Below are 19,214 nucleotides of genomic sequence, written 5' to 3'. Positions count from 1 at the left end.
GGTTCCCAGTGCCCTGTCCCCCCACTCCCCGGCTCTCTCCGATGGTGCTATCGCAGTGTACAGCCCCCGCCGCCGGGTTTTTAACTCAATAAAGCCGCCCTCCCCCGGTTTATTTATATACGTTATTGTGCAGCCGCTGTCGTCTCTGCGTCGGCCGCATCCTGCCTGGGCTGGGGGTGGCGGGGGGGGGGGAAAAGAGGGAGGGAGGGGGCTGAGAAATTCAACTCTGAGCTTTTATTGACTCGTCCCGGTGTACAAAGAGGTGACGGCGGGAGTGGGAGAGCTCGGAATTAAAAGACACGGGCCCCGCCGGCCGGCTCGCCCAGCAGAGCGGTTTCTGCTCCGTTTCTTGGCACTGGTGCTGAGTTCGGCTTCAGGGGAGGTCCTGCCGCCCACCCCGGGCTGGCACGGGGCAGGGGGGGCGCCCCATGGCTGCCTGGGTCGGGGGTAACCCCCCGTCTGTGGGTGCAGGGGCGCGGTGGGGACGTTGGTGCCCACGGGGCCGGGGAGAAACCTCTGGAGAAAGCTCATGGCGGGGGGGGGGGGGGGGGGCGGAAACCCCGAGGGAGGCTCTGGGGTGGGGTGGGGGGGAGAAGGGGGAGCCGAATTTCAGCAGGATCCACCAATTGGGTGGTTTCTAGTCAAAGAAAAGCTAAACGAGAGAAAAAACCCACAAGGTGCGAAAGCTTCCGGGCTGCTTTTCGTCGGCAGCAAAGCGCAACCCCTTTAATGACCGGGCGAAGGGATGGGGAGGGGGGGGGACAGGGACGTGGGGACGGCTCCCCCTCGGCCTGCGGCCGCTTCACTTCTTCTCCTTCTTCTTCTTCTGCAAGAGGAGAAGCGGCCAGTCACTGCTGCGTTTGGGGGCGTCTCCCCCACCCCAAAATTCAACGGGGCAGGTTTGTGTCCCCCCCACTGCCCACCCCTGGGACCGGCACCCACCTCAGTCATGCCCAGGATCATGAGGAGCTCCCGGAAAATGTCGACGAAGTCGAGGAAGAGATCGACGCAGTGCCTGAGGGGAGGGAGGGAGGGAGGATGCGCTCAGGGGGGGCCCATCCCGGCCCCTGTGTCCCCCCCATGTCCCCAGCACCCACCAGATATAATCCTTGTCCCCGCTCTCGGCCTTCTCAATGATGAGCTGCGTGTCGAAGAGCACGAAGCCGCACATGATCATCAGCCCCAGGTAGAGGTTGGCCTGTGGGAGGGAGGGGGGACGTTAGCGGGGACACTCCTGTGCTGGTGTCTGTCCTCAGGGGGGCGGTCCTGACAAATGGGGGGGCAGCGGGGGGGCCTCACCGTGAAGAGCCAAGTGGATCCCACGAAGGCGTTAACCACGGAGGAGAGAAGCATCAGGGTGAGGCCGGAGAGGAGGAAACCTGCAGGGAGAGGGCAGGGGGTGAGGCCAGGCCCCGGCCCACCGTGGGGTGCCCCCCAGCCCATGTAGGGAGCCCCCCCACCCCTTGTGAGCCCCCCCCTGCAGCCCCTCTCACCTCCCAGGTAGAGAAAGCTGCGGCGCCGGGCGTACAGGGCACTCAAGGAGAAGCAGGCGAAGATGGTGGCGGTGCCCAGGAAGGCGGTGGGGATGATGCTAGGAGAGAGGAGAGGGGGTGAACAGGGGCTGGGGGGGCAGCGGGGGGGCCGCTGGGGCGGGGGGAACGCTCCTACCTGGGGTTGATGGAGATGCACATTTCCAGGAGGGGCCCCAGGTTGATGCCTGGAAGGACAGCAGGGTGTCACCGGAACCGTTTTGGGGCCTTCATACCCCATTTTGGGGCTCTCGTCCCTCATTCCCCAGGGCTTGGGGTCCTGTGGGACTCTGGGGGGTGTCCCCAGCACCCACCTACCTGTCAGGAAAGCGAAGCCCACCAGCATCCCCAGCCTCTTCTGCTCCGTCTCCCGGCTGTGCGGGGTGGCCGTCAGCCAGATCATCAGCCCCAGCGCGCCCAGGCCGGTCAGGAGGCTGAACTGTGGGGACAGAGGTGGGTGGGGGCTCGGTATCGCCTCACCGGGGTGGCCCAGGAAGGGGGGTGTGAGCATGGGGGTCACCCACGACACCCCAAAGGCCCCTTACCTGGAAGAGGTGGGTCACCACGTTGATGTAGGCCCCCGCCGCCGCCACGAACATGCAGAGGGCGAAGCTGGCGTAGACCCTCTTCAGGTGCTCCTGGGTGGAGGCCGAGCTGCAGGGGAGGGGGTGGCAGTGAGGGAGGGTGGCGAGGCTGGCGCAGCCCCCCCCCGTGAGCCCCCCCACCTCGAGCCAGGCCCACCCCAGGTGTTACTCACATGTGGGAGAACTTGAAGAGGGCGTCAAAGTTGATGTTTCGATCGAAGACGTTCATGGTGCCCGACTGGGAGGGGGCCCGCCGGCCGCTTCGCCGAGGTACAAGCTGCAAGAGGGGAGGTGGGTCAGGGGGATGCCGGAGCCCCCCCCCTCTCTCCGCGCTCCCCAAGGAGCTCAGCAGGAGCCAAGGACCTGCCCAGCCCACCCGGAGCGAGCGGCGGGAGCTGCGGGCTGCGCCGGCCGGGCTCCGGAGCTCTCCTGGCCCAGCTGGCGCAAGCCTTGCGGGCTGTTGCGAGACCGGGAGCTGCCCCCGGGGAGGCCCCGACCCCGCGGGAGCGCTGCCGGCAGCTGGAAAGCGTCTTTGTGCCAAGCTACTATTAGCGCCCGTAATGACGTCCCTGGAGGAGGCTCTGGCAGCACGAGGCTCCCTGCAGGGCCTCCTCCTCCCTTCCTCCAGCCCCTCGTCCAGCCAGCTTGGCCGGTGCAGTTCACCCTGGCACTTATGGGAGTCCAACCAGCTTGGCCAGTGGCACGAGCCACTTGTCCCCGAAGGGTGGAGGGGACCAGACAGGCTGGGGCAGTCAGGGCCCACGGGGGCACAGGCCGTGGGGCTTCAACTGGCCGCCCTGGTGCAGGGAAGGGCCTGGGGTCTCCTCCTGCCACACCACCACAGACCCCCAAACCCACTGCCCGTGGCCAGGGCTGCACTGGTTTTGTCCCAGCACTGGGACAGCGGAAGTTTGGTTGTCACTGGTGCCACCATGCCAGCAGGGACTTCCTGGCTCGGCCCCACGGCTCACGGTGGGGCACAACTGGCCGGTTGCTGCCCCATGGCCTCGCCGGGGGTTGCGCAAGGCAGCGGGGAAGCTGTGTCCGGGCGGCGTGTGGTGGCTGTGGAGGTGTGTGACAGCCTCTTCCCGGCGTGGCGGGCGGCTGTGACAGCGAGTTTCGTCAGGCAGGGCCCGGCCTCCCTGCGGGGACAGCGGGTGGGTCCCGGCTCTCGGGATGGCGGCAGGACCGGGGTCTCCCACGCCGGGGCCGGGGCGCCAGCGGCCCTTCCCCTGGCACGGGTGACAGGCCCGGAGCCGTTTCGGTTTCGCTGGTGACGTCCCCAGTTGGTGGCCCGAGGGCGGCTGCTGTCGTCAATGGGTAACCGGGGCCGGCACTGCCGGGCGACCTTTACCCGCCGCCTGCCCCCGGCCCCGGCGCTGCCCCGGGCCCGCCAGTAACCGCCCGCTTCCCCCGCGGGGGCCTCCCCCCGGCTCCCCCCACTGGAACCAGACGGAGCCCCCCCGGGGGGCCGGACCCGCCTGGACCCCCCGCGCCGGCAGCGAGGCCTGGCGGGGGGGCGCGGCAGGAGTTGCCCAGGCGGGGCCGGGCCCCCCAGGATGAGGCCTGGGGGGGCGGGGGCAGGAGCCTTCCGGGCCCCCCGGGGTGAGGCCTGGGGGGGCGGCGGGGGCTGCCCAGTCCCGCAGGCGCCGCGAGGGCCCCGGGGGGCGGCGGGGACCCCCGAGACCGGGCCGGGCCCCCCCCGCCGCCGCCGCGGTCCCCTCAGCCCTCACCTGCGCCGCGCTCCGCCGTCCGTGCCAGGCCTCGAACGCTTCCCCTCTCCGCCACGCCCCCGGCGCTCATTGGCCGGCGCGCGGCGGAGTCCCGCCCCCCGCCTCGGTCTATTGGCCCGTCGCCACCACCCGGGGCGGGGCGGGGAGAGCCGTCGCTACCGTCCATTGGCTGCCGGCCGCGCCCGAGCGCTGCCGTTGGCCAGGCGACCCCCGCCCCACCTCCCTCCCCCGCACAGAAGCGCGACGCTCATTGGCCGCCGTGGCCGCGGCTGGGCCAATCGGCGCCTCCCGCTCGCTCCCTGCCCTTGGGCGCCCCCCGGTGGCGCCGCCGCCCGCCCTTGGGCGCCCCCTGGCGGCTCCGCCGCGGGCCGGTGGGGCGGGGCCGGGCGGGGCGGGGCGGGGCGGGCCCGGGAGGCGGCGGCGGCGGCCGGACGCGACGGGCTGAGCCTCCCCCGCCGCCCCCCGGTGCCTGGGCCGGGGATGGGGAACGTGGAGAGCGCGGACGGGGAGGCGCTGCCCCGGGGCCCGGGAGCGGCGGCGGTCCCGGGGGGGCCCGCGCTGCTCGCCCCGGGCAAGATGCCGATGCCGGAGCCCTGCGAGCTGGAGGAGCGCTTCGCCCTGGTGCTGGTGAGACAACGACCCCCGCCGCGGCCCCGGCCGCCCGCTGCGCCCCCGCCCGCCTTCCGCTGCGCCCCTCCGGTCCCCGGGGCGCTTCCCCCGCGCTCCGTCCCTGCTCCCGCTGCGTCTCCTCCGGGTCCCGCTGCGCCCTCCCGGTCCGCCCTTACCCGGGACCCCTCCCGGGCCGGACGCGCCCCGCCGCCGCCGCGCTCCCCTCCCACCGTCCGGCTGCGGGCGGGGCGGGCGGGCACCACCGGGGCCGGCACCGGCGCCCGGAGGGGAACCGGGGGCGGGCAGGGAGCGCCCGTGCCCGCGGGGATGGGCAGTGGCCGCGGGGCCGGGGGTGGCCGCGGGGGAAGCCCGTCCTGGGACGGTCCCGGCGGGGGTGACGCCACTCCCGGTGCCACCGGGGGGAGGGGGGGCCCTTTGGCTCCGGGACTTTTTGAGCCGGGAAAGTCCCGTCGAGGCGGCGCAAGGGGAGCCCCGTGGGTGCGGAGGACCCCGGGGATGGGGGTCCCCGTGGGTGCGGTGTCCCCGTGGGTGTGGGTGCCCTGCGTTGGTCCCGCTCCGCTGTCATGGCCGGGGCGGTGGCCCTCTGGCAGTGGTCACTAGCCAAGGCTGCGGTGCCACCCCAGGGCTCAGCGGTGACTCCCGTCCCCACGCCGTGACCCCGGTGCCATCAGGACCACCAACGACACCACAGGGGCCACCGCGTCCCAGCGGCGCCTGGCTCGTGGCGTAGCGGGCTAGTGGCCCATCCGCAGTGGTGGCCCATCCGCGCTGCTAGCTTTGATTTGGGGGGGGAGGGACGACGACACCCAAATACCGTTGGGGACGGCGTGGCCGGGTGACACACAGCCCCCCGACGGTGGCCGGAGCCAGCGGAAGCCACGTCCGGGCAGGAAATACCGAGTGTGGTCCCATGGGGCTTATGGGAGCCGGAACTGGGGCGTACTGGGGGGCACTGGTACCCCCGGTATGGGACTGATAGAGGGGGGCACGCGGGGTGGATGTGGCAGCTGGTTGCCGCGGGGCCAGTGATGGGGGGGGACGTGTCCTGCTTGGCGACACCGACGCCGGGGGGGGGGGGGAGGATTTTGGGGGTGGCGGCACCCCTGGTGCCGCCACCCCCAAAATCCTCCCCCCCCCCCCCCGGCGTCGGCGTCGCCCGGTGCCGTCCTGGCTACTACCGGGGAGGAAAATATTTCATCATGTGATGGGGCTGCAGCGCCGGTGGCCCCCGATCCGTCCCCAAGCGTCCCCCAACCCCAGGGTGGGCCCCAGTCCCGGGGGAAGCGGAGGGGGCGCGGCTGAGCCCCGGGGGCAACCAAAGAGGGGGCTTCGGGGGGGGAGGGGGGGGTCCCCGGTGAGGGGGTGGCGGAGGAAGTGCCCAGCCGGGAGCGGCCCCGCTCCCGCCACAAAGGCAGGAAACCGAGCGGCGGGAATGCCGGCGAGGGCGGCCGCCCCTCCCGGTGCCCCCCGCCCCGGCGCAGGGCCCCCCCCCCAATCTCTGTGTGTGTCCCCCCCCGCCTCCAACCTCCATCCCCGGGGGCCTGGCGGTTGCGCCGTGGGCCACGACGTCTAAAGAACCGGTGGCCCCGTGGGGAGGGTGGCACCGTCCCCATCCCCAGGGCAATTTTGGGGGGACCCCACCCCGGTGGTGACGTCCCTGCTCCTGTGGGAGCGTGTGTGTGTGTGTGTGTCCCCTCAAGGGGTGCACGGCCTCACCCCGGCTCTTCCTGCGGCACCGGGATGACCACAGGAAGGATAATTTTAGTTGCCACAGGGCACCGGCACCTCCCTGCCGCCGCGGTGGCCAGTGCCGGTTAACGGGGCTACCGGGGAGCCGCCTCACTGGGGTGGCATCACCCACCGGGGCCATCTGGCATCACCAGGCTCCACCGTGTCATCCCGTTTGTGTCCTCGGTGACACCGGGGCCGCATCCTGCGCCAGCCACGGAGGTGGCTAGTGGCCCCGTGAGCCGGGCACAGCCGCCGGGCTTCGCGCCGCGGTCGGGGAGCGGAGGCTGCGGTTTGCCGGCGCGGAAGCGGGTGCAGACAGGAAGGACCCGGCGGCGCTGGGGAGATTTTGGTGCTGCCAGCGGCTGGCATGTGGCCCCGGTGGCACTTGCCGGCCCCGTGCCACACAGCTGGCCCTGTGGCTACTGGTGCTTCCCAGTGCCAGGGCCGTGCTATGGGACTGGGTGCCCCCGGGGGGGGGACTGCGGCTGTGGTGTGGGAACTGGGTGGTCTCAGGGGGGACCCTGGAGCCAGAGTGGCCTCGGGGAGGGGGCAGCGTCCCCGTGTCCCCCCGGGTGACACCCCCCCCTCTGCCCCCAGAGCTCCATGAACCTGCCCCCGGACAAAGCCCGGCTCCTGCGCCAGTATGACAACGAGAAGAAGTGGGACCTCATCTGTGACCAGGTTGGGGGGGGTCGGGGGGCGTCATAGGGGGGTCTTGGGGGGGGCTGTGCTGCTGTGCCGGTGTCACCGACACCCCCCCCCCCGTCCCCCCCAGGAGCGGTTCCAGGTGAAGAGCCCCCCCCACGCCTACATCCAGAAACTGCGCAGCTTCCTGGAGCCGGGTGTCACGCGGAAGGTGAGGGGCTGGGGGGGGGGGGTGTCTGGTGGGGGGGGGGCTCTGGGGGGCCCCAGCTCAGCCTCACTCTGCCCCCAGAAATTCCGGAGGAGGGTGCAGGAGTCAACCAAGGTCCTGCGGGAGCTGGAGATCAGCCTGAGGACCAACCACATCGGGTGAGCGTGGGGTCCCGGGGGGGGGTTCAGGGGTCCCGGGGGGGGGTCCCAGGGTTCCAGGGGGGGGGGTCCCAGGGTTCCGGAGGGGGGGTCACAGGGTCCCGGGACCAGCCCTGCCGCAGCTGCAGGGGAAGTCGGAGGCGCTGCAGGAACTGGGCCGGTTCCTGCCCCGGCCGTGCCGCGGGCCAGGGCCGCTGGCGGGGGCAGGTCCCCGGGGCGGATGCCGCGGGCGGGCGGCGGGGCCGGATCCTGCCCGGCTCCTCCCGGTACCGGAGGGCTCAGCGCCATCCCCGAGCCGGCAATGCCGTGACCTCGCACCGGCAGCTGGTCCCTGGGGCGTGCGAGGGGACACGGCGGGGGCCGTTCGGGCTGGCCAGAGGGACGGGGACGTCACCGACGGGCACCCGGCAACGCGCTCGTGCCCGCGTGCTCGGGGCACCTCGTGCATGTGCCGGGCTGGGCCCCGCCACCGGCCCCGCCACCGGCCGGCTCTTCCCCGCCTGCGGCCTGAAAATAGCAGCAGCTGGAGACAGGAAACGGGCTGGGGCGAGGGGCTGGCGGCGGCAGGAAAGGGGCGGCCACGGACCCCCCCGGCCCCCCCGCCACCAGCTCCCGGCCTGACGGATGCACCGGCCGCAGGCAGGGCTGCGGGCAGCGGCACGGGCAGGCGTGGGGACCCCCCCGTGCTCACCGTGCTCCTGGGTGCAGCCCTCTCTGCCCAGACACACGTGCCCCCTCTCTGTGCCCCCCCCGGCCATGCACACCCCCCCCCTCCCCACGCACGTCTCAGCCGGGCACCGTGCCCTGCGCAGCACCTCACACATGCACCCCAGCACCCCCCAGGGGACCGGGACCCCCGCACCCCCCCTCAGCGTGGGGTGCCCGGGATGGGGGGAGGCACAGCGCCAGCCCCCCGGCTCAGCTTCCCGCCTTGCGCCCGGGGCCAAGCCCTCCCTGCGCTGCAGCCGGCAGATAAAGCTGCGCTGGCGCTGGCACCGGTGATAGCAGAGGGGCTGCAACCGCCGCCGGAGCCCTGGGACACCCCCTGCGCCAGGCTGGGGGTCTCCATGGTGTTGGGGATCGTGCCGGGGGGGGGTCCCCAACTCCTGCAGGCCCTGATGGGTGCCTGGTGCCGTAGGTGGGTGCGCGAGTTCCTCAACGATGAGAACAAGGGGCTGGACGTGCTGGTGAACTACCTGTCCTTCGCCCAGTGCGCTGTCATGTGAGTAGGGTGCTGGGGGGGGGTCCCTGGGGTGCTGAGGGGGGTCCCTGGGGTACTGGCGGACCCGGGATGTGGAGGGTCCTGGTGCCCCGTGGCAGCTCCCTGCTGCGGGCGGCCGATACCACTCGGCTCTCAGCACCGGGGCGTGGGGACCCGCCTGCCGTAGGGGTCCCCCTCCTGCCTGCCCGGGCTGGGGGGGTCCCAGGGCCACCCTCGCGCCTCTCCCTGCCCCGCCGCTGCCCAGCTCCCCCCGCCCCCAAACCCCGCTTCAAGCGCTTGCCGCGGTGGCTGTGCCGCTCCGCGCCGAAGCCGTGTGCCCCCCGCCGCCGCGCGCGTGTCCCACCCAGGTTGGATTTTGAGGGCCTGGAAGGCGGCGAGGACGGCGCGCTGGAGAAGCTGCGCGCCTGGAGCAGGTCCATCGAGGATCTGCAGCACCCCAGCGCCCTGCCCGCCCCCTTCGCCAGCAGCCTGGCCCGCTCCGCCCGCCAGACCGCGCTCCGGTACGTACCCATGGTCTGTGCCGTGCCATCGTGGCCTGTGCCAAGCACCATCCTGCCCTGGTTTGTGCTGTGGCATCATGCCCTGTGCCAGGCACAATCCTGCCCTGGTACCTGCCCTGTGCCAAGCACCATCCTGCCCACGGCATGTGCCGTGCCATTGTGCCCTGTGCCAAGCACCATCCTGCCCTGGTACATGCTGTGCCAAGCACCATCCTGCCATGGTCTGTGCCGTGACATCATGCCCTGTGCCAGGCACAATCCTGCCCGTGGTCTGTGCCAGGCTCTGTGCCGTTGTGCCCTGTGCCAAGCACCATCCTGCCCTGGTTTGTGCTGTGGCGTTGTGCCCTGTGCCACGCACAACCCTGCCTGTGGTGTGTGCCAGGCTGTGTACCATCGTGCTCTGTGCCAAGCACCATCCTGCCATAGTCTGTGCCGTGCCGTCGTGCCCTGTGCCAGGCACGATCCTGCCCGTGGTGTGTGCCAGGCCAGGCACCATCCTTCTGTGGTGCGTGCCGTGCCATCAGGCCTTGTGCCCAGCACCATCCTGCCATGGTCTATGCCAGGCTCTGTGCCATCGTGCACCAGGCACCATCGTGCCATGGTCTGTGCTGTGCCAAGCACCATCCTGCCCGTGGTCTGTGCCAGGCCGTGTACCATCACGCCCTGCGCCAAGCCCCATCCTGCCCGCGGCGCACACTGTGCCGTGGACCATCGCGTGCGTGGCACGTGCCCCGTCCCCTGTGCCGTTGGCCCCGTGGTGCTCCCCGAGCGCCGGGCTGTGCCTTGCCCGTGCCATGGCCCGTGTGCCGCATCCTGCGCCGCCTCGCCTGCCGCGTCCCGCCCGCGCGCGCTGTGTCCTGCCCGTCCCTCTGCCTGCTGCGGCCGCGCTGCCTCCGCTCGCTCCCAGCTCTGCCTCTGCCCTCGCGCCCCGGGGTAACGCGCCCCGTCTCTGCTTCCAGGGCCGGGCCCCCCCCTTCTCTGGCTGCGCTCTCTCTCTCTCTCCTCCGCACCCGCCTCGCCGCTCGCCCGCCGGGTAAGTACCGGCTGCCCTGGCCCGGCCCGGCGCTCGCGGCGGCTTCGCTCCGCGTCTCCTCTGTCCCTCTTGCCCTGTGGCCGCTTTTCTCTGCCTCTACCCCTCCGAAAGCCCCACTGTCCCCACGCTGTCCCCGTGCTGTCCCCCCATCACCACCCCAGTCCCCACCATGGTCCCGATTCCCACCCGGGCGAGCGCTGGCGGTGCAGCACCGGCGCTGCGAGGGTCCCGCTCACTGGCGCCTCGTGTCCCCCCCAGCTACGGCACGCTGCCGAGCCGCCGGGCGCTGAAGAACTCGCGCTTGGTGAGTCAGAAGGATGACGTCCACCTCTGCATCATGTGTCTCCGGGCCATCATGAACTACCAGGTACTGCCACCCCGTGTGGGGACACACACACACACACCCCCCCTCCCCGATGCCACCGCGCCGGTGCTGCTAACGCCGTCCCCGCTCTGTCCCCCCAGTACGGCTTCAACCTGGTCATGTCCCATCCCCACGCCGTCAATGAGATCGCTCTGAGCCTCAATAACAAGAACCCGAGGTAAGGACGGGGCGGGGAGGGGTCTGGGGGGGGTGTATCTGGTGCAGGGGGGTCCCTGTGCCGGCTGGGGGTGACGGTGCCGGGGCTGCCCTGCCGCAGGACGAAGGCGCTGGTGCTGGAGCTGCTGGCGGCTGTTTGCCTGGTGAGGGGCGGCCACGAGATCATCCTCGCTGCCTTCGACAACTTCAAGGAGGTACAGGGGGAGTGGGGGCAGGTGGGGATTGGGGGGGTGGGCTGGGGGGGCACTAGGATGAGGCTGGGACTGGGGGGACTGGGAGGGAGACACAACCAGGCTGGGACTGGGGGGGCACCAGGATCAAGCTGGGAGTGGGGGGACTGGGGGGGAAACAGGACCAGGCTGGAATGGGGGGGACTGGGGGGGCACCAGGATCAAGCTGGGATTGGGGGGACTGGGGGGGGGACACAGGACCAGGCTGGGACTGGGGGGGCACCAGGATCAGCCTGAGATGGGGAGTCTAGAGCGCAGGGGATGGGGGGGTCAGGGAGGATGAGGCCAGGCTGGAACGAGGGGTCTGGGGGCACCAGGACCAGACTGGGATTAGGGGACTGGAGCCCAGGGGCTGGGGTGGGGGGGCCCAACCATTAACCCCCCATGCGCTGCCTGCTCAGGTCTGCAAGGAGAAGCACCGCTTCGAGCGGCTCATGGATTATTTCCGCAACGAGGACAGCAGCATCGACTTCATGGTGGGACACCTGGTTGTGGGTGAGGAGGGGGGGGGTGTCTTTGGGATGTTTTTTGCTGGGGGGGGGCTCGTGGTGACGCCAGCCCTGCCCGCAGGTCGCCTGCATGCAGTTCATCAACATCGTGGTGCACTCGGTGGAGGACATGAACTTCCGCGTCCACCTCCAGTACGAGTTCACCAAACTGGGGCTGGAGGAATTCCTGCAGGTATGGGGGGAGGGGGGGGGTCAGGGGGGGCTGGGGGAGCCACCCCGAGGAGCACCCCTGCCTCCTCTGTCCCTGATGCCGCCCCACTGCGCGCAGAAGTCGAGGCACACGGAGAGCGAGAAGCTGCAGGTGCAGATCCAGGCGTACCTGGACAATGTTTTTGACGTGGGGGGGCTGCTGGAGGACGCCGAGACCAAGAACGTGGCCCTGGAGAAGGTGGAGGAGCTGGAGGAGCATCTGTCCCACGTACGTGAGCGCGGGGGGACACGGGGACTTGCTGGTCACGGGGTGTCTGGCCTTGCCCCAGTGGTGATACCGGGGGGGTCCCTGAGCCGGTGTCACAGCCGTGTGTGTCCCCCCCCCAGCTAACGGAGAAGCTGCTGGACCTGGAGAACGAGAACATGATGCGGGTGGCGGAGCTGGAGAAGCAGCTGCTGCAGCGGGAGAAGGAGCTGGAGGCAGTCAAGGTGCATGGAGGGGGGACGCTGTGGGGGGCCACGGGGAGCAGGGCAGGGTCCTGGCCCCCCCCCCCCCCACCCCGGGCCTGACACTCGCCGTCCCCAGGAGACCTACGAGCACACGAGCCACCAGGTCCACACGCTGCGGCGGATGATCAAGGAGAAGGACGAGGCTTTTCGGCGACGCTACGGCTCCGAGCCGCCCCCCGTGCCAGGCGCTGAGCCCCCTCCCCAGCCAGAGCCCGAGCCCCTGGAGGAGGCCCTGAGGGTCCCTGTCCTGCCCCCCGTGGAGGCTGCACCCCCGCCACCCCCTCCGCCGCCCCCCCTGCCCCCCCCCGCGCCCCCGCTCCCAGGTGAGGATGGGGGGAGGCCCCAGGGCATCCCCAAAAGTGGGACATCCCAGAGCTGGGCTGTCCCCAGGATGGGGGAGGGCTCCAAAACTGGGGTGTCCTTGGTGTTGGGCCACTCCCAAGGGGCGGGGAAGGATCCCCAAAGCTGGGCCATCCCTGCTGGGGTACAGTGTCACCCTCTCATCCCTTCACAGGGAAGTGCCCCCCGGCCCCGCCGCTGCCCGGGGCTTCGCCCTCCATCGCCCTCACTGTGGGGCTCTCAGGTAGGTGGGGAGGGTGCGGGGACTGTGGGGACAGGGATGGGGAGGGGACAGGGAGGGCATGGGGACTGTGGGGACAGTGGGGACAGTGCAGGGACCATGGGGACAGGGAGGGTGTGGGGACAGTGGGGACAGTGCAGGGACCATGGGGACAGGGATGGCACAGGGACAGGGATGGTGCAGGGACTGTGGGGACAGGGACAGGGAGAGTGTGGGGACGGGGATGGTGCAGGGTCTGTGGGCGTGGGGACAGTGCAGGGACCGTGGGGACAGGGACAGGGAGGACATGGGGTCAGGGACAGGGAGAGTGTGGGGACAGGGAGAGCACAGGGACAGTGGGGACGGTGCAGGGACCGTGGGGACAGGGACAGCAACAGGGGACAGGAAGGGTTGCAGGCACCAGGGTGTCGGGGTTGCAGCGGCGAAGGGACGAGTGCCGGGAGCATGGCACGGGGAGGGGGTGACCCAGGGGACGGTGACAGCCTGGGGACTGCTGCACTGGGCTTGGGGGGGGGGGGGGGGGGCACAGGATGTGTCCCCTTGCCCCAGCGGGGCGGGACTGAGCCAGCTCCTGCCCCGCTGGCAGCCATCCGCATCAAAAAGCCCATCAAGACCAAATTCCGGCTGCCTGTCTTCAACTGGACGGCGCTGAAGCCCAACCAGATCAGCGGGACGGTGTTCAGCGAGCTGGATGACGAGCGGGTGCTGGAGGTGAGCCTGGGACCACTGGCCTGAGCGGCTGGGTAGCCACCGGCCACTGAGAACCCCCCCCCTTTCCTCGTTCCCCGCCTCTAGGACCTCGACCTGGAGCGCTTCGAGGAGCTCTTCAAGACCAAGGCGCAGGGTCCGGCCCTCGACCTCGTTTGTGCCAAGAACAAGGCGTCGCAGAAGGCGGCCAGCAAGGTGACGCTGCTGGAGGCCAACCGGGCCAAGAACCTGGCCATCACCCTGCGCAAGGCGGGCCGCGGCACCGAGGAGATCTGCAGGGCCATCCACACGTATGTGCCCCCATGCTGGGGTGCGGGAAGGGGTATTGGGGGGACTGGGGGGGGCTAGTGGGGGTGTAGAGGGTCTGGCTGAGGTGGGGGGGGGGCAGGCAGGGTGCAGGGGGGCTAGTGGAGGTGTAGAGGGTCTGGCTGGGGTGCAGGGGGCCAGGCAGGGTTCAGGGAGGCTGGTTGGGGTGCAGTACGTCCAGGCAGGGTACAGGGGTACCAAGCAGCATTCAGAGGGGCTGGCTGGGGTGCAGGGGGGCCAGACGGGATGCAGGGGTCCCAAGAAGGGTGCAGGAGAGAAGGCAGGGTGCAGGGGGTCTGTCTGGGGTGCAGGGGGTCCAGGCAGGGTGCAGGGATGCTGTCTGGGGTGCAGGGGGGCAGGCTGGGTGCAGGGCGTCTGTCTGGGGTGCAGGGGGGCTCTCATGGGGTGCAGGGATGCTGTGTGGGGTGCAGGGGGGCAGGCAGGGTGCAGGGGGTCTGTGTGGGGTACAGGGGGTCTGTCTGGTGTGTAGGGGGGCCAGACTGGACTGTCTGGGGTGCAGGGGGTCCAGACTGGGTGCAGGGGGTCTGTCTGGGGTGCAGGGGGGTCTGTCTGGGGTACAGGGGGTCTGTCTGGGGTGCAGGGGGGGCTCTCTGGGGTGCAGGGGGTCTGTCTGGGATGCAGGGGGGTCTGTCTGGGGTACAGGGGGTCTGTCTGGGGTGCAGGGGGGCTCTCTGGGGTACAGGGGGTCTGTCTGGGGTGCAGGGGGGGCTCTCTGGGGTACAGGGGGTCTGTCTGGGGTGCAGGGGGGGCTCTCTGGGGTGCAGGGGGTCTGTCTGGGATGCAGGGGGGGCTCTCTGGGGTACAGAGGGTCTGTCTGGGGTGCAGGGGGGTCTGTCTGGGATGCAGGGGGGGCTCTCTGGGGTACAGGGGGTCTGTCTGGGGTGCAGGGGGGGCTCTCTGGGATGCAGGGGGGGCTCTCTGGGGTACAGGGGGTCTGTCTGGGGTGCAGGGGGGCTCTCTGGGGCGTGGCGCCAGTCCCCGACGGTGCAGGCTGGGGCGGGGGGACAGGTTCGACCTGGCGACGCTGCCGGTGGACTTCGTGGAGTGCCTGATGCGGTTCCTGCCGACGGAGGCGGAGGCGAAGGCGCTGCGGCAGTACGAGCGCGAGCGGAAGCCGCTGGAGGAGCTGGCGGACGAGGATCGCTTCATGCTGCACTTCAGCAAGGTGGAGCGCCTGCCCCAGCGCATGGCCATCATGGCCTTCCTCGGCAACTTCGCTGAGAACCTCCAGATGCTGACGCCGGTACGGAGCTGGGGAGTGTGGCGGGGGGGGCTCGCGCCTCCCCGGGGGTGCCTGGACCCTGCGCCCCCCAGCTGAGCCCCCCCCTCCCCGTCCTGTCCCCCTGCAGCAGCTCAACGCCATCATCGCGGCCTCGGCCTCTGTCAAGTCCTCCCAGAAGCTGAAGCACATGTTGGAGGTGAGCGTGGGGGGGGACATTGGGGACCAGCGTCCTGCTGCCCCATCCAGCAAGGACTGGGGAGGGGGGGGTCCTGGCTCCTCCCTGACCCCCCATCCCCGGTGCTTTTCCCCCACAGATCATCTTGGCGCTGGGCAACTACATGAACAGCAGCAAACGCGGCGCCGTCTACGGCTTCAAACTGCAGAGCCTGGACCTGGTGGGACCCCCCAAACCCCCTGCCCGGGTCCTTGGGACCGCGTGGGCTCCCAGGGTGGGGGTCCCAAGCCCTGATCCCTCCCCCCTCAATCACCCTGCAGCTCCTGGACACCAAGTCGACAGACAGGAAGATGACGCTGCTGCATTTCATCGCGCTGACGGTGCGGGAGAAGTACCCGGAGCTGGCGACTTTCTGGCAGGAGCTGCACTTTGTGGAGAAAGCAGCTGCAGGTGCCCCCCCACCCCCCGGCCACATCCCCACCTTGCCACTCGCCCCAGGGTCCCCTCACCCGTCCCCGTGTCCCCGCAGTGTCCCTGGAGAACGTGCTGCTGGACGTGAAGGAGCTGGGCCGGGGGATGGAGCTGCTGCGGCGGGAGTGTGGGCTGCACGACAACAGCGTCCTGCGCGGCTTCCTGGCGGCCAGCGAGGGCAAGCTGGAGCGGCTGCAGAAGGACGCGCGGACGGCCGAGGTGAGGGGTGAGGGCCGCGGCGCCCACGGGCCTCGCACGCGCCGTGTCACGCACGCCTTGCTTTGCACGGCCCTCGTGTACATCCTGATTTGCACAACCCTTATGTGTGTCTTGATTTGCACGATCCTCTTGCACGCCTTGATTTGCACAGCTCTCGTGCTCTCCTGTCTTGATTTGCACGGCTCTTGTGTACGTCTTGATTTGCACGATCCTTGTGTACGTCTTGATTTGCACGATCCTCTTGCACGCCTTGATTTGCACGGCTCTCGTGTACATCTTGATTTGCACAACCCTTATGTATGCCTTGATTTGCACAATCCTCATGTATGCCTTGATTTGCACAATCCTCTTGCACGCCTTGATTTGCACGGCTCTCGTGCTCTCCTGTCTTGATTTGCACAGCTCTTGTGTACGTCTTGATTTGCACGATCCTTGTGTACGTCTTGATTTGCACGATCCTTGTGTACGTCTTGATTTGCACGATCCTTGTGTACGTCTTGATTTGCACGATCCTTGTGTACGTCTTGATTTGCACGGCTCTCGTGCTCTCCTGTCTTGATTTGCACGGCTCTTGTGCTCTCCTGTCTTGATTTGCACGGCTCTTGTGTACGTCTTGATTTGCATGATCCTCATGTACGTCTTGCTTTGCACGGCCCTTGTGTACATCTTGATTTGCACAATCCTCGTGCATGCCATGTCACGCACGCCTTGATCTGCACGCTCCTCGTGCTCTCCTGTCTTGCTTTGCATGGCCCTCGTGTGTGTTGGTCTCTGCACGCCCCTCGTGTGCCTCGCACGCCCCTCGTGCCGGGCGGCCTGTGCAGCCCCTCGCTGACGGCCCTGGCCCCGCTCCAGGACGCCTACAACACCGTGGTGCGATATTTTGGCGAGAGCCCCAAGACGACCCCCCCGTCCGTCTTCTTCCCGGTCTTTGCCCGGTTCATCCGCTCCTACAAGGTGAGGAGGGGCTGGGGGGGGGACAGCGGGGCGGGGGGACAGCAGTGCAGGGGGGTGGGCTCCTATCGCCACCCCCTCGCCCCGGCAGGACGCGGAGCAGGAGAACGAGACGCGGAAGAAGCAGGAGGAGGTGATGAGGGAGAAGCTGCTGGCGCAGGAGGCGAAGAAGCAGGAGAAGGTGAGCTTGGGGTGGGGGGCACAGGGGTGGGCTGGGGGGGTGACAGGGACACGGAGGGGACACGCTGAGACCCCTGTGCCCCCCCCACCCCCCACCAGCAGCGCAACAAGTGGCAGCAGCAGGAGCTGATCGCGGAGCTGCGGCGGCGCCAGGCCAAGGACCACCGGCCCGTCTACGAGGGCAAGGACGGCACCATCGAGGACATCATCACCGGTACGGCCCCCGCTGCCCCCCCCGCCCGGACACCTGGGTCCCCACCCGTGTACGGGGAGGGGCTGATGTGTCCCTGTCCACCCCCCGGCCCCCCCCCGTGCCCCCCTGCAGCGCTGAAGAGCGTCCCCTTCACGGCCCGCACTGCCAAGCGGGGCTCGCGCTTCTTCTGCGACCCGTCCCACCACGACGAGTCCAGCTGTTAGCGCCCAGGTACTGCCTGCATGCCCGGCCCCCCCGGATCCCCCCGGATCCCCCCTCCAGATCCCACCGGATCCGCCCCCCACCCTCCTCTGGCCCCGCATGTCCCCTCCTGCACGTCCCCCTCCCCGCATGCTGTCACCCCGCAGCAGGGTCCTGGGGCGGAGCCTGGTGCAAGGCTGGATCCCAGCGCAGGATCCCGGTGCTGGATCCCAGCACCAAGCTGGATCCTGACACAAGATCCCGGGGCTGGATCCTGGTACAAGGCTGGATCCCAGCGCAGGATCCCGGTGCTGGATCCTAGCACCAAGCTGGATCCTGACACAAGATCCCGGTGCTGGATCCTGGTACAAGGCTGGATCCCAGCGCAGGATCCCGGCACAAAGATGGATCCTGACACAGGATCCCAGTGCTGGATCCCAGTGCAAGGCTGGATCCCAGCACAGGATCCCAATGCTGGATCCCAACACAGGATCCTGGCACAAAGCTGGATCCTGACACAAGATCCTGGCACAGGATCCCAGTGCAGGGTCCCGGCACAAGGCTGGATCCTGACACAGGATCCTGGTGCAGGATCCCAGTGCAAGGCTGGATCCCAGAACAGGATCCAGGTGCTGGATCCCAGCACAGGATCCCAGTGCAGGGTCCCGGCACAGAGCTGGGTTTCCAGTGGGGTCTCTGATGCAGTGCAGGATCCCAGTACAGGGTCCCAGTGCAGAACTGGATCCCAGCACAGATCCCACTGCAGGCTGAGTCCTGGCACTGGATCCCAGAGCAGGGCTGGGTCCCAGGGAGGGTCCTGGCGCAGGGCTGGGTTTCCAGCATGAGCCGGGGGGGCCTTGGCTGCAGTGGGGGGGGGTCCCAGTGCAATACTGGATCCCAGTGTGGGGTCCCAGTGCAGTACTGGATCCCAGTGCAATACTAGACCCCAGAGCAGGGTCCTGGTGCAATACCAGACCCCAGTACTGGGTCCCAGTACACTACTGGGTCCCAGCCTGGAGGCCCAGCCCTGAGGGGGTCACCTAGGGGGTCCCCTGACACTGTCCCTTCTGCCCCACAGCCCGCAGGTGGATCCACCTGTAGCCGAGCGAGGGTAAGGACCCCGGGCAGGGGCGGGGGGGGGCACGGGGGGGGGCTGCGGCGGCCGGGCTGCCTCAGTTTCCCCTCCTCACCCTGCTCTGCCCCCCAGCTCCGACGGGAGGGCCCCGTCCCACACAGGGACAGCCCGTGCCACTGTCCTCGCCCAGACTCGCAGGCGCTGTCACCATGTCCCCCCCCTCACCCGGTGGGGGGGGAACTCGTGGCCTGGACCCACCCCCCCCACCCCAAGTCAGCCCCCAGCAGAGGCCAAATCCTGCCTCAGGCCGCGGTGGGGGCCCAGCGCCGGTGGCTGACCCATGGGGTGCCCCCTCCCCGTTGGGGTCCCCTCGTCCCCGGGGGGGGTTAATCACCCCAGAGCCCCCATCCTGCCACGGAGACCACAGGGCCCCCCCCGCGCTCGTCACTTTGACCACTGATGTGAACACTAATTGCCAAAAAAAAAGGGACCAAAGCCAGGCCGGGGTGGGGGCGGTGGGGGGCAGCAGGATGGTGCCCCCCACCCCAGAACCCCCCCCCGGACCCTCCTCTCTCCCCCGTGAGTTTTTGTACATGTGAAATATATGGAATCTTTTACATGGCCACTGCTTGCTTTTGGGGGGGACTGGGGGGGCACAGAGGGGGTCCAGGCATCTGGGGAGCCCCCCCCATGCTGGGGGTCCCATGTCCCGGGGTTGGGGGTTAGGGGGGACGCATAGGCGCAGGGACCAGACCCTTAAGCAGGGCTTTGCGGTGGTGTTATTAAAGCTGTGGGATTAAGGGGGGGGGTGGGCCCGCTTTGGGGGGGTGGAAGCCCCCCCCCCACATCACCAGCCCTGCTCCGGGGTGGGGCGGCCCCATTTCACCTCAGTGCCAGCAGCTGCGGGGGGATTGGGAGCAGCTTAGGGCAGGGAGGGGCTGCAGGAGGGGCGGAGGGGCAGGATGCGGCCCCAGGAGCAAAGGAAAAAGGGGGATG

General features: G+C 69.5%; 2 protein-coding genes across 8 annotated transcripts; one reads left to right on the top strand and one right to left on the bottom strand.

Annotated features, from left to right (window-relative positions):
* Nucleotides 1–219: 219 nt before the first annotated feature.
* On the bottom strand, nt 220–3,932 carry TMBIM6 (transmembrane BAX inhibitor motif containing 6). Its single transcript, XM_074853996.1, has 10 exons — nt 3,847–3,932; nt 2,287–2,390; nt 2,075–2,183; nt 1,848–1,968; nt 1,669–1,717; nt 1,494–1,591; nt 1,300–1,379; nt 1,098–1,198; nt 943–1,015; nt 220–826 (listed from the first exon to the last, which is right to left on the bottom strand). The coding sequence occupies exons 2-10, from the start codon at nt 2,340–2,342 to the stop codon at nt 803–805; spliced, it is 711 nt and encodes a 236-aa protein (XP_074710097.1). The 5' UTR covers nt 2,343–2,390; nt 3,847–3,932; the 3' UTR covers nt 220–802.
* A 327-nt stretch (nt 3,933–4,259) lies between these two features.
* FMNL3 (formin like 3) lies at nt 4,260–18,835 on the top strand. Of its 7 annotated transcripts, XM_074853886.1 has the most exons (28): nt 4,260–4,473; nt 6,805–6,888; nt 6,983–7,063; nt 7,142–7,218; nt 8,357–8,440; nt 8,788–8,940; nt 10,232–10,340; nt 10,439–10,515; nt 10,615–10,708; nt 11,146–11,220; nt 11,315–11,425; nt 11,522–11,671; nt 11,791–11,892; nt 11,990–12,236; nt 12,428–12,496; nt 13,080–13,204; nt 13,289–13,491; nt 14,537–14,771; nt 14,878–14,946; nt 15,065–15,145; nt 15,246–15,375; nt 15,455–15,615; nt 16,471–16,572; nt 16,661–16,750; nt 16,849–16,963; nt 17,075–17,173; nt 18,222–18,254; nt 18,351–18,835. In XM_074853886.1, the coding sequence occupies exons 1-26, from the start codon at nt 4,327–4,329 to the stop codon at nt 17,164–17,166; spliced, it is 3,063 nt and encodes a 1,020-aa protein (XP_074709987.1). In that variant the 5' UTR covers nt 4,260–4,326; the 3' UTR covers nt 17,167–17,173; nt 18,222–18,254; nt 18,351–18,835. The 7 variants fall into 7 exon arrangements, with proteins under 7 accessions (XP_074709987.1, XP_074709989.1, XP_074709984.1 ...); XM_074853888.1 differs by lacking the exon at nt 8,788–8,940; XM_074853883.1 differs by having other exon boundaries at nt 6,983–7,218; nt 11,525–11,671.
* The last annotated feature ends 379 nt before the right edge of the window (nt 18,836–19,214 follow it).

The sequence above is a fragment of the Strix uralensis genome, chromosome 33 (genome assembly GCF_047716275.1).
Source record: "Strix uralensis isolate ZFMK-TIS-50842 chromosome 33, bStrUra1, whole genome shotgun sequence".
Lineage (NCBI taxonomy): Eukaryota > Metazoa > Chordata > Aves > Strigiformes > Strigidae > Strix > Strix uralensis.
The sequence above is the reverse complement of the archived record's forward strand: the minus strand, read 5'-3'. Positions and strand labels throughout refer to the sequence as shown.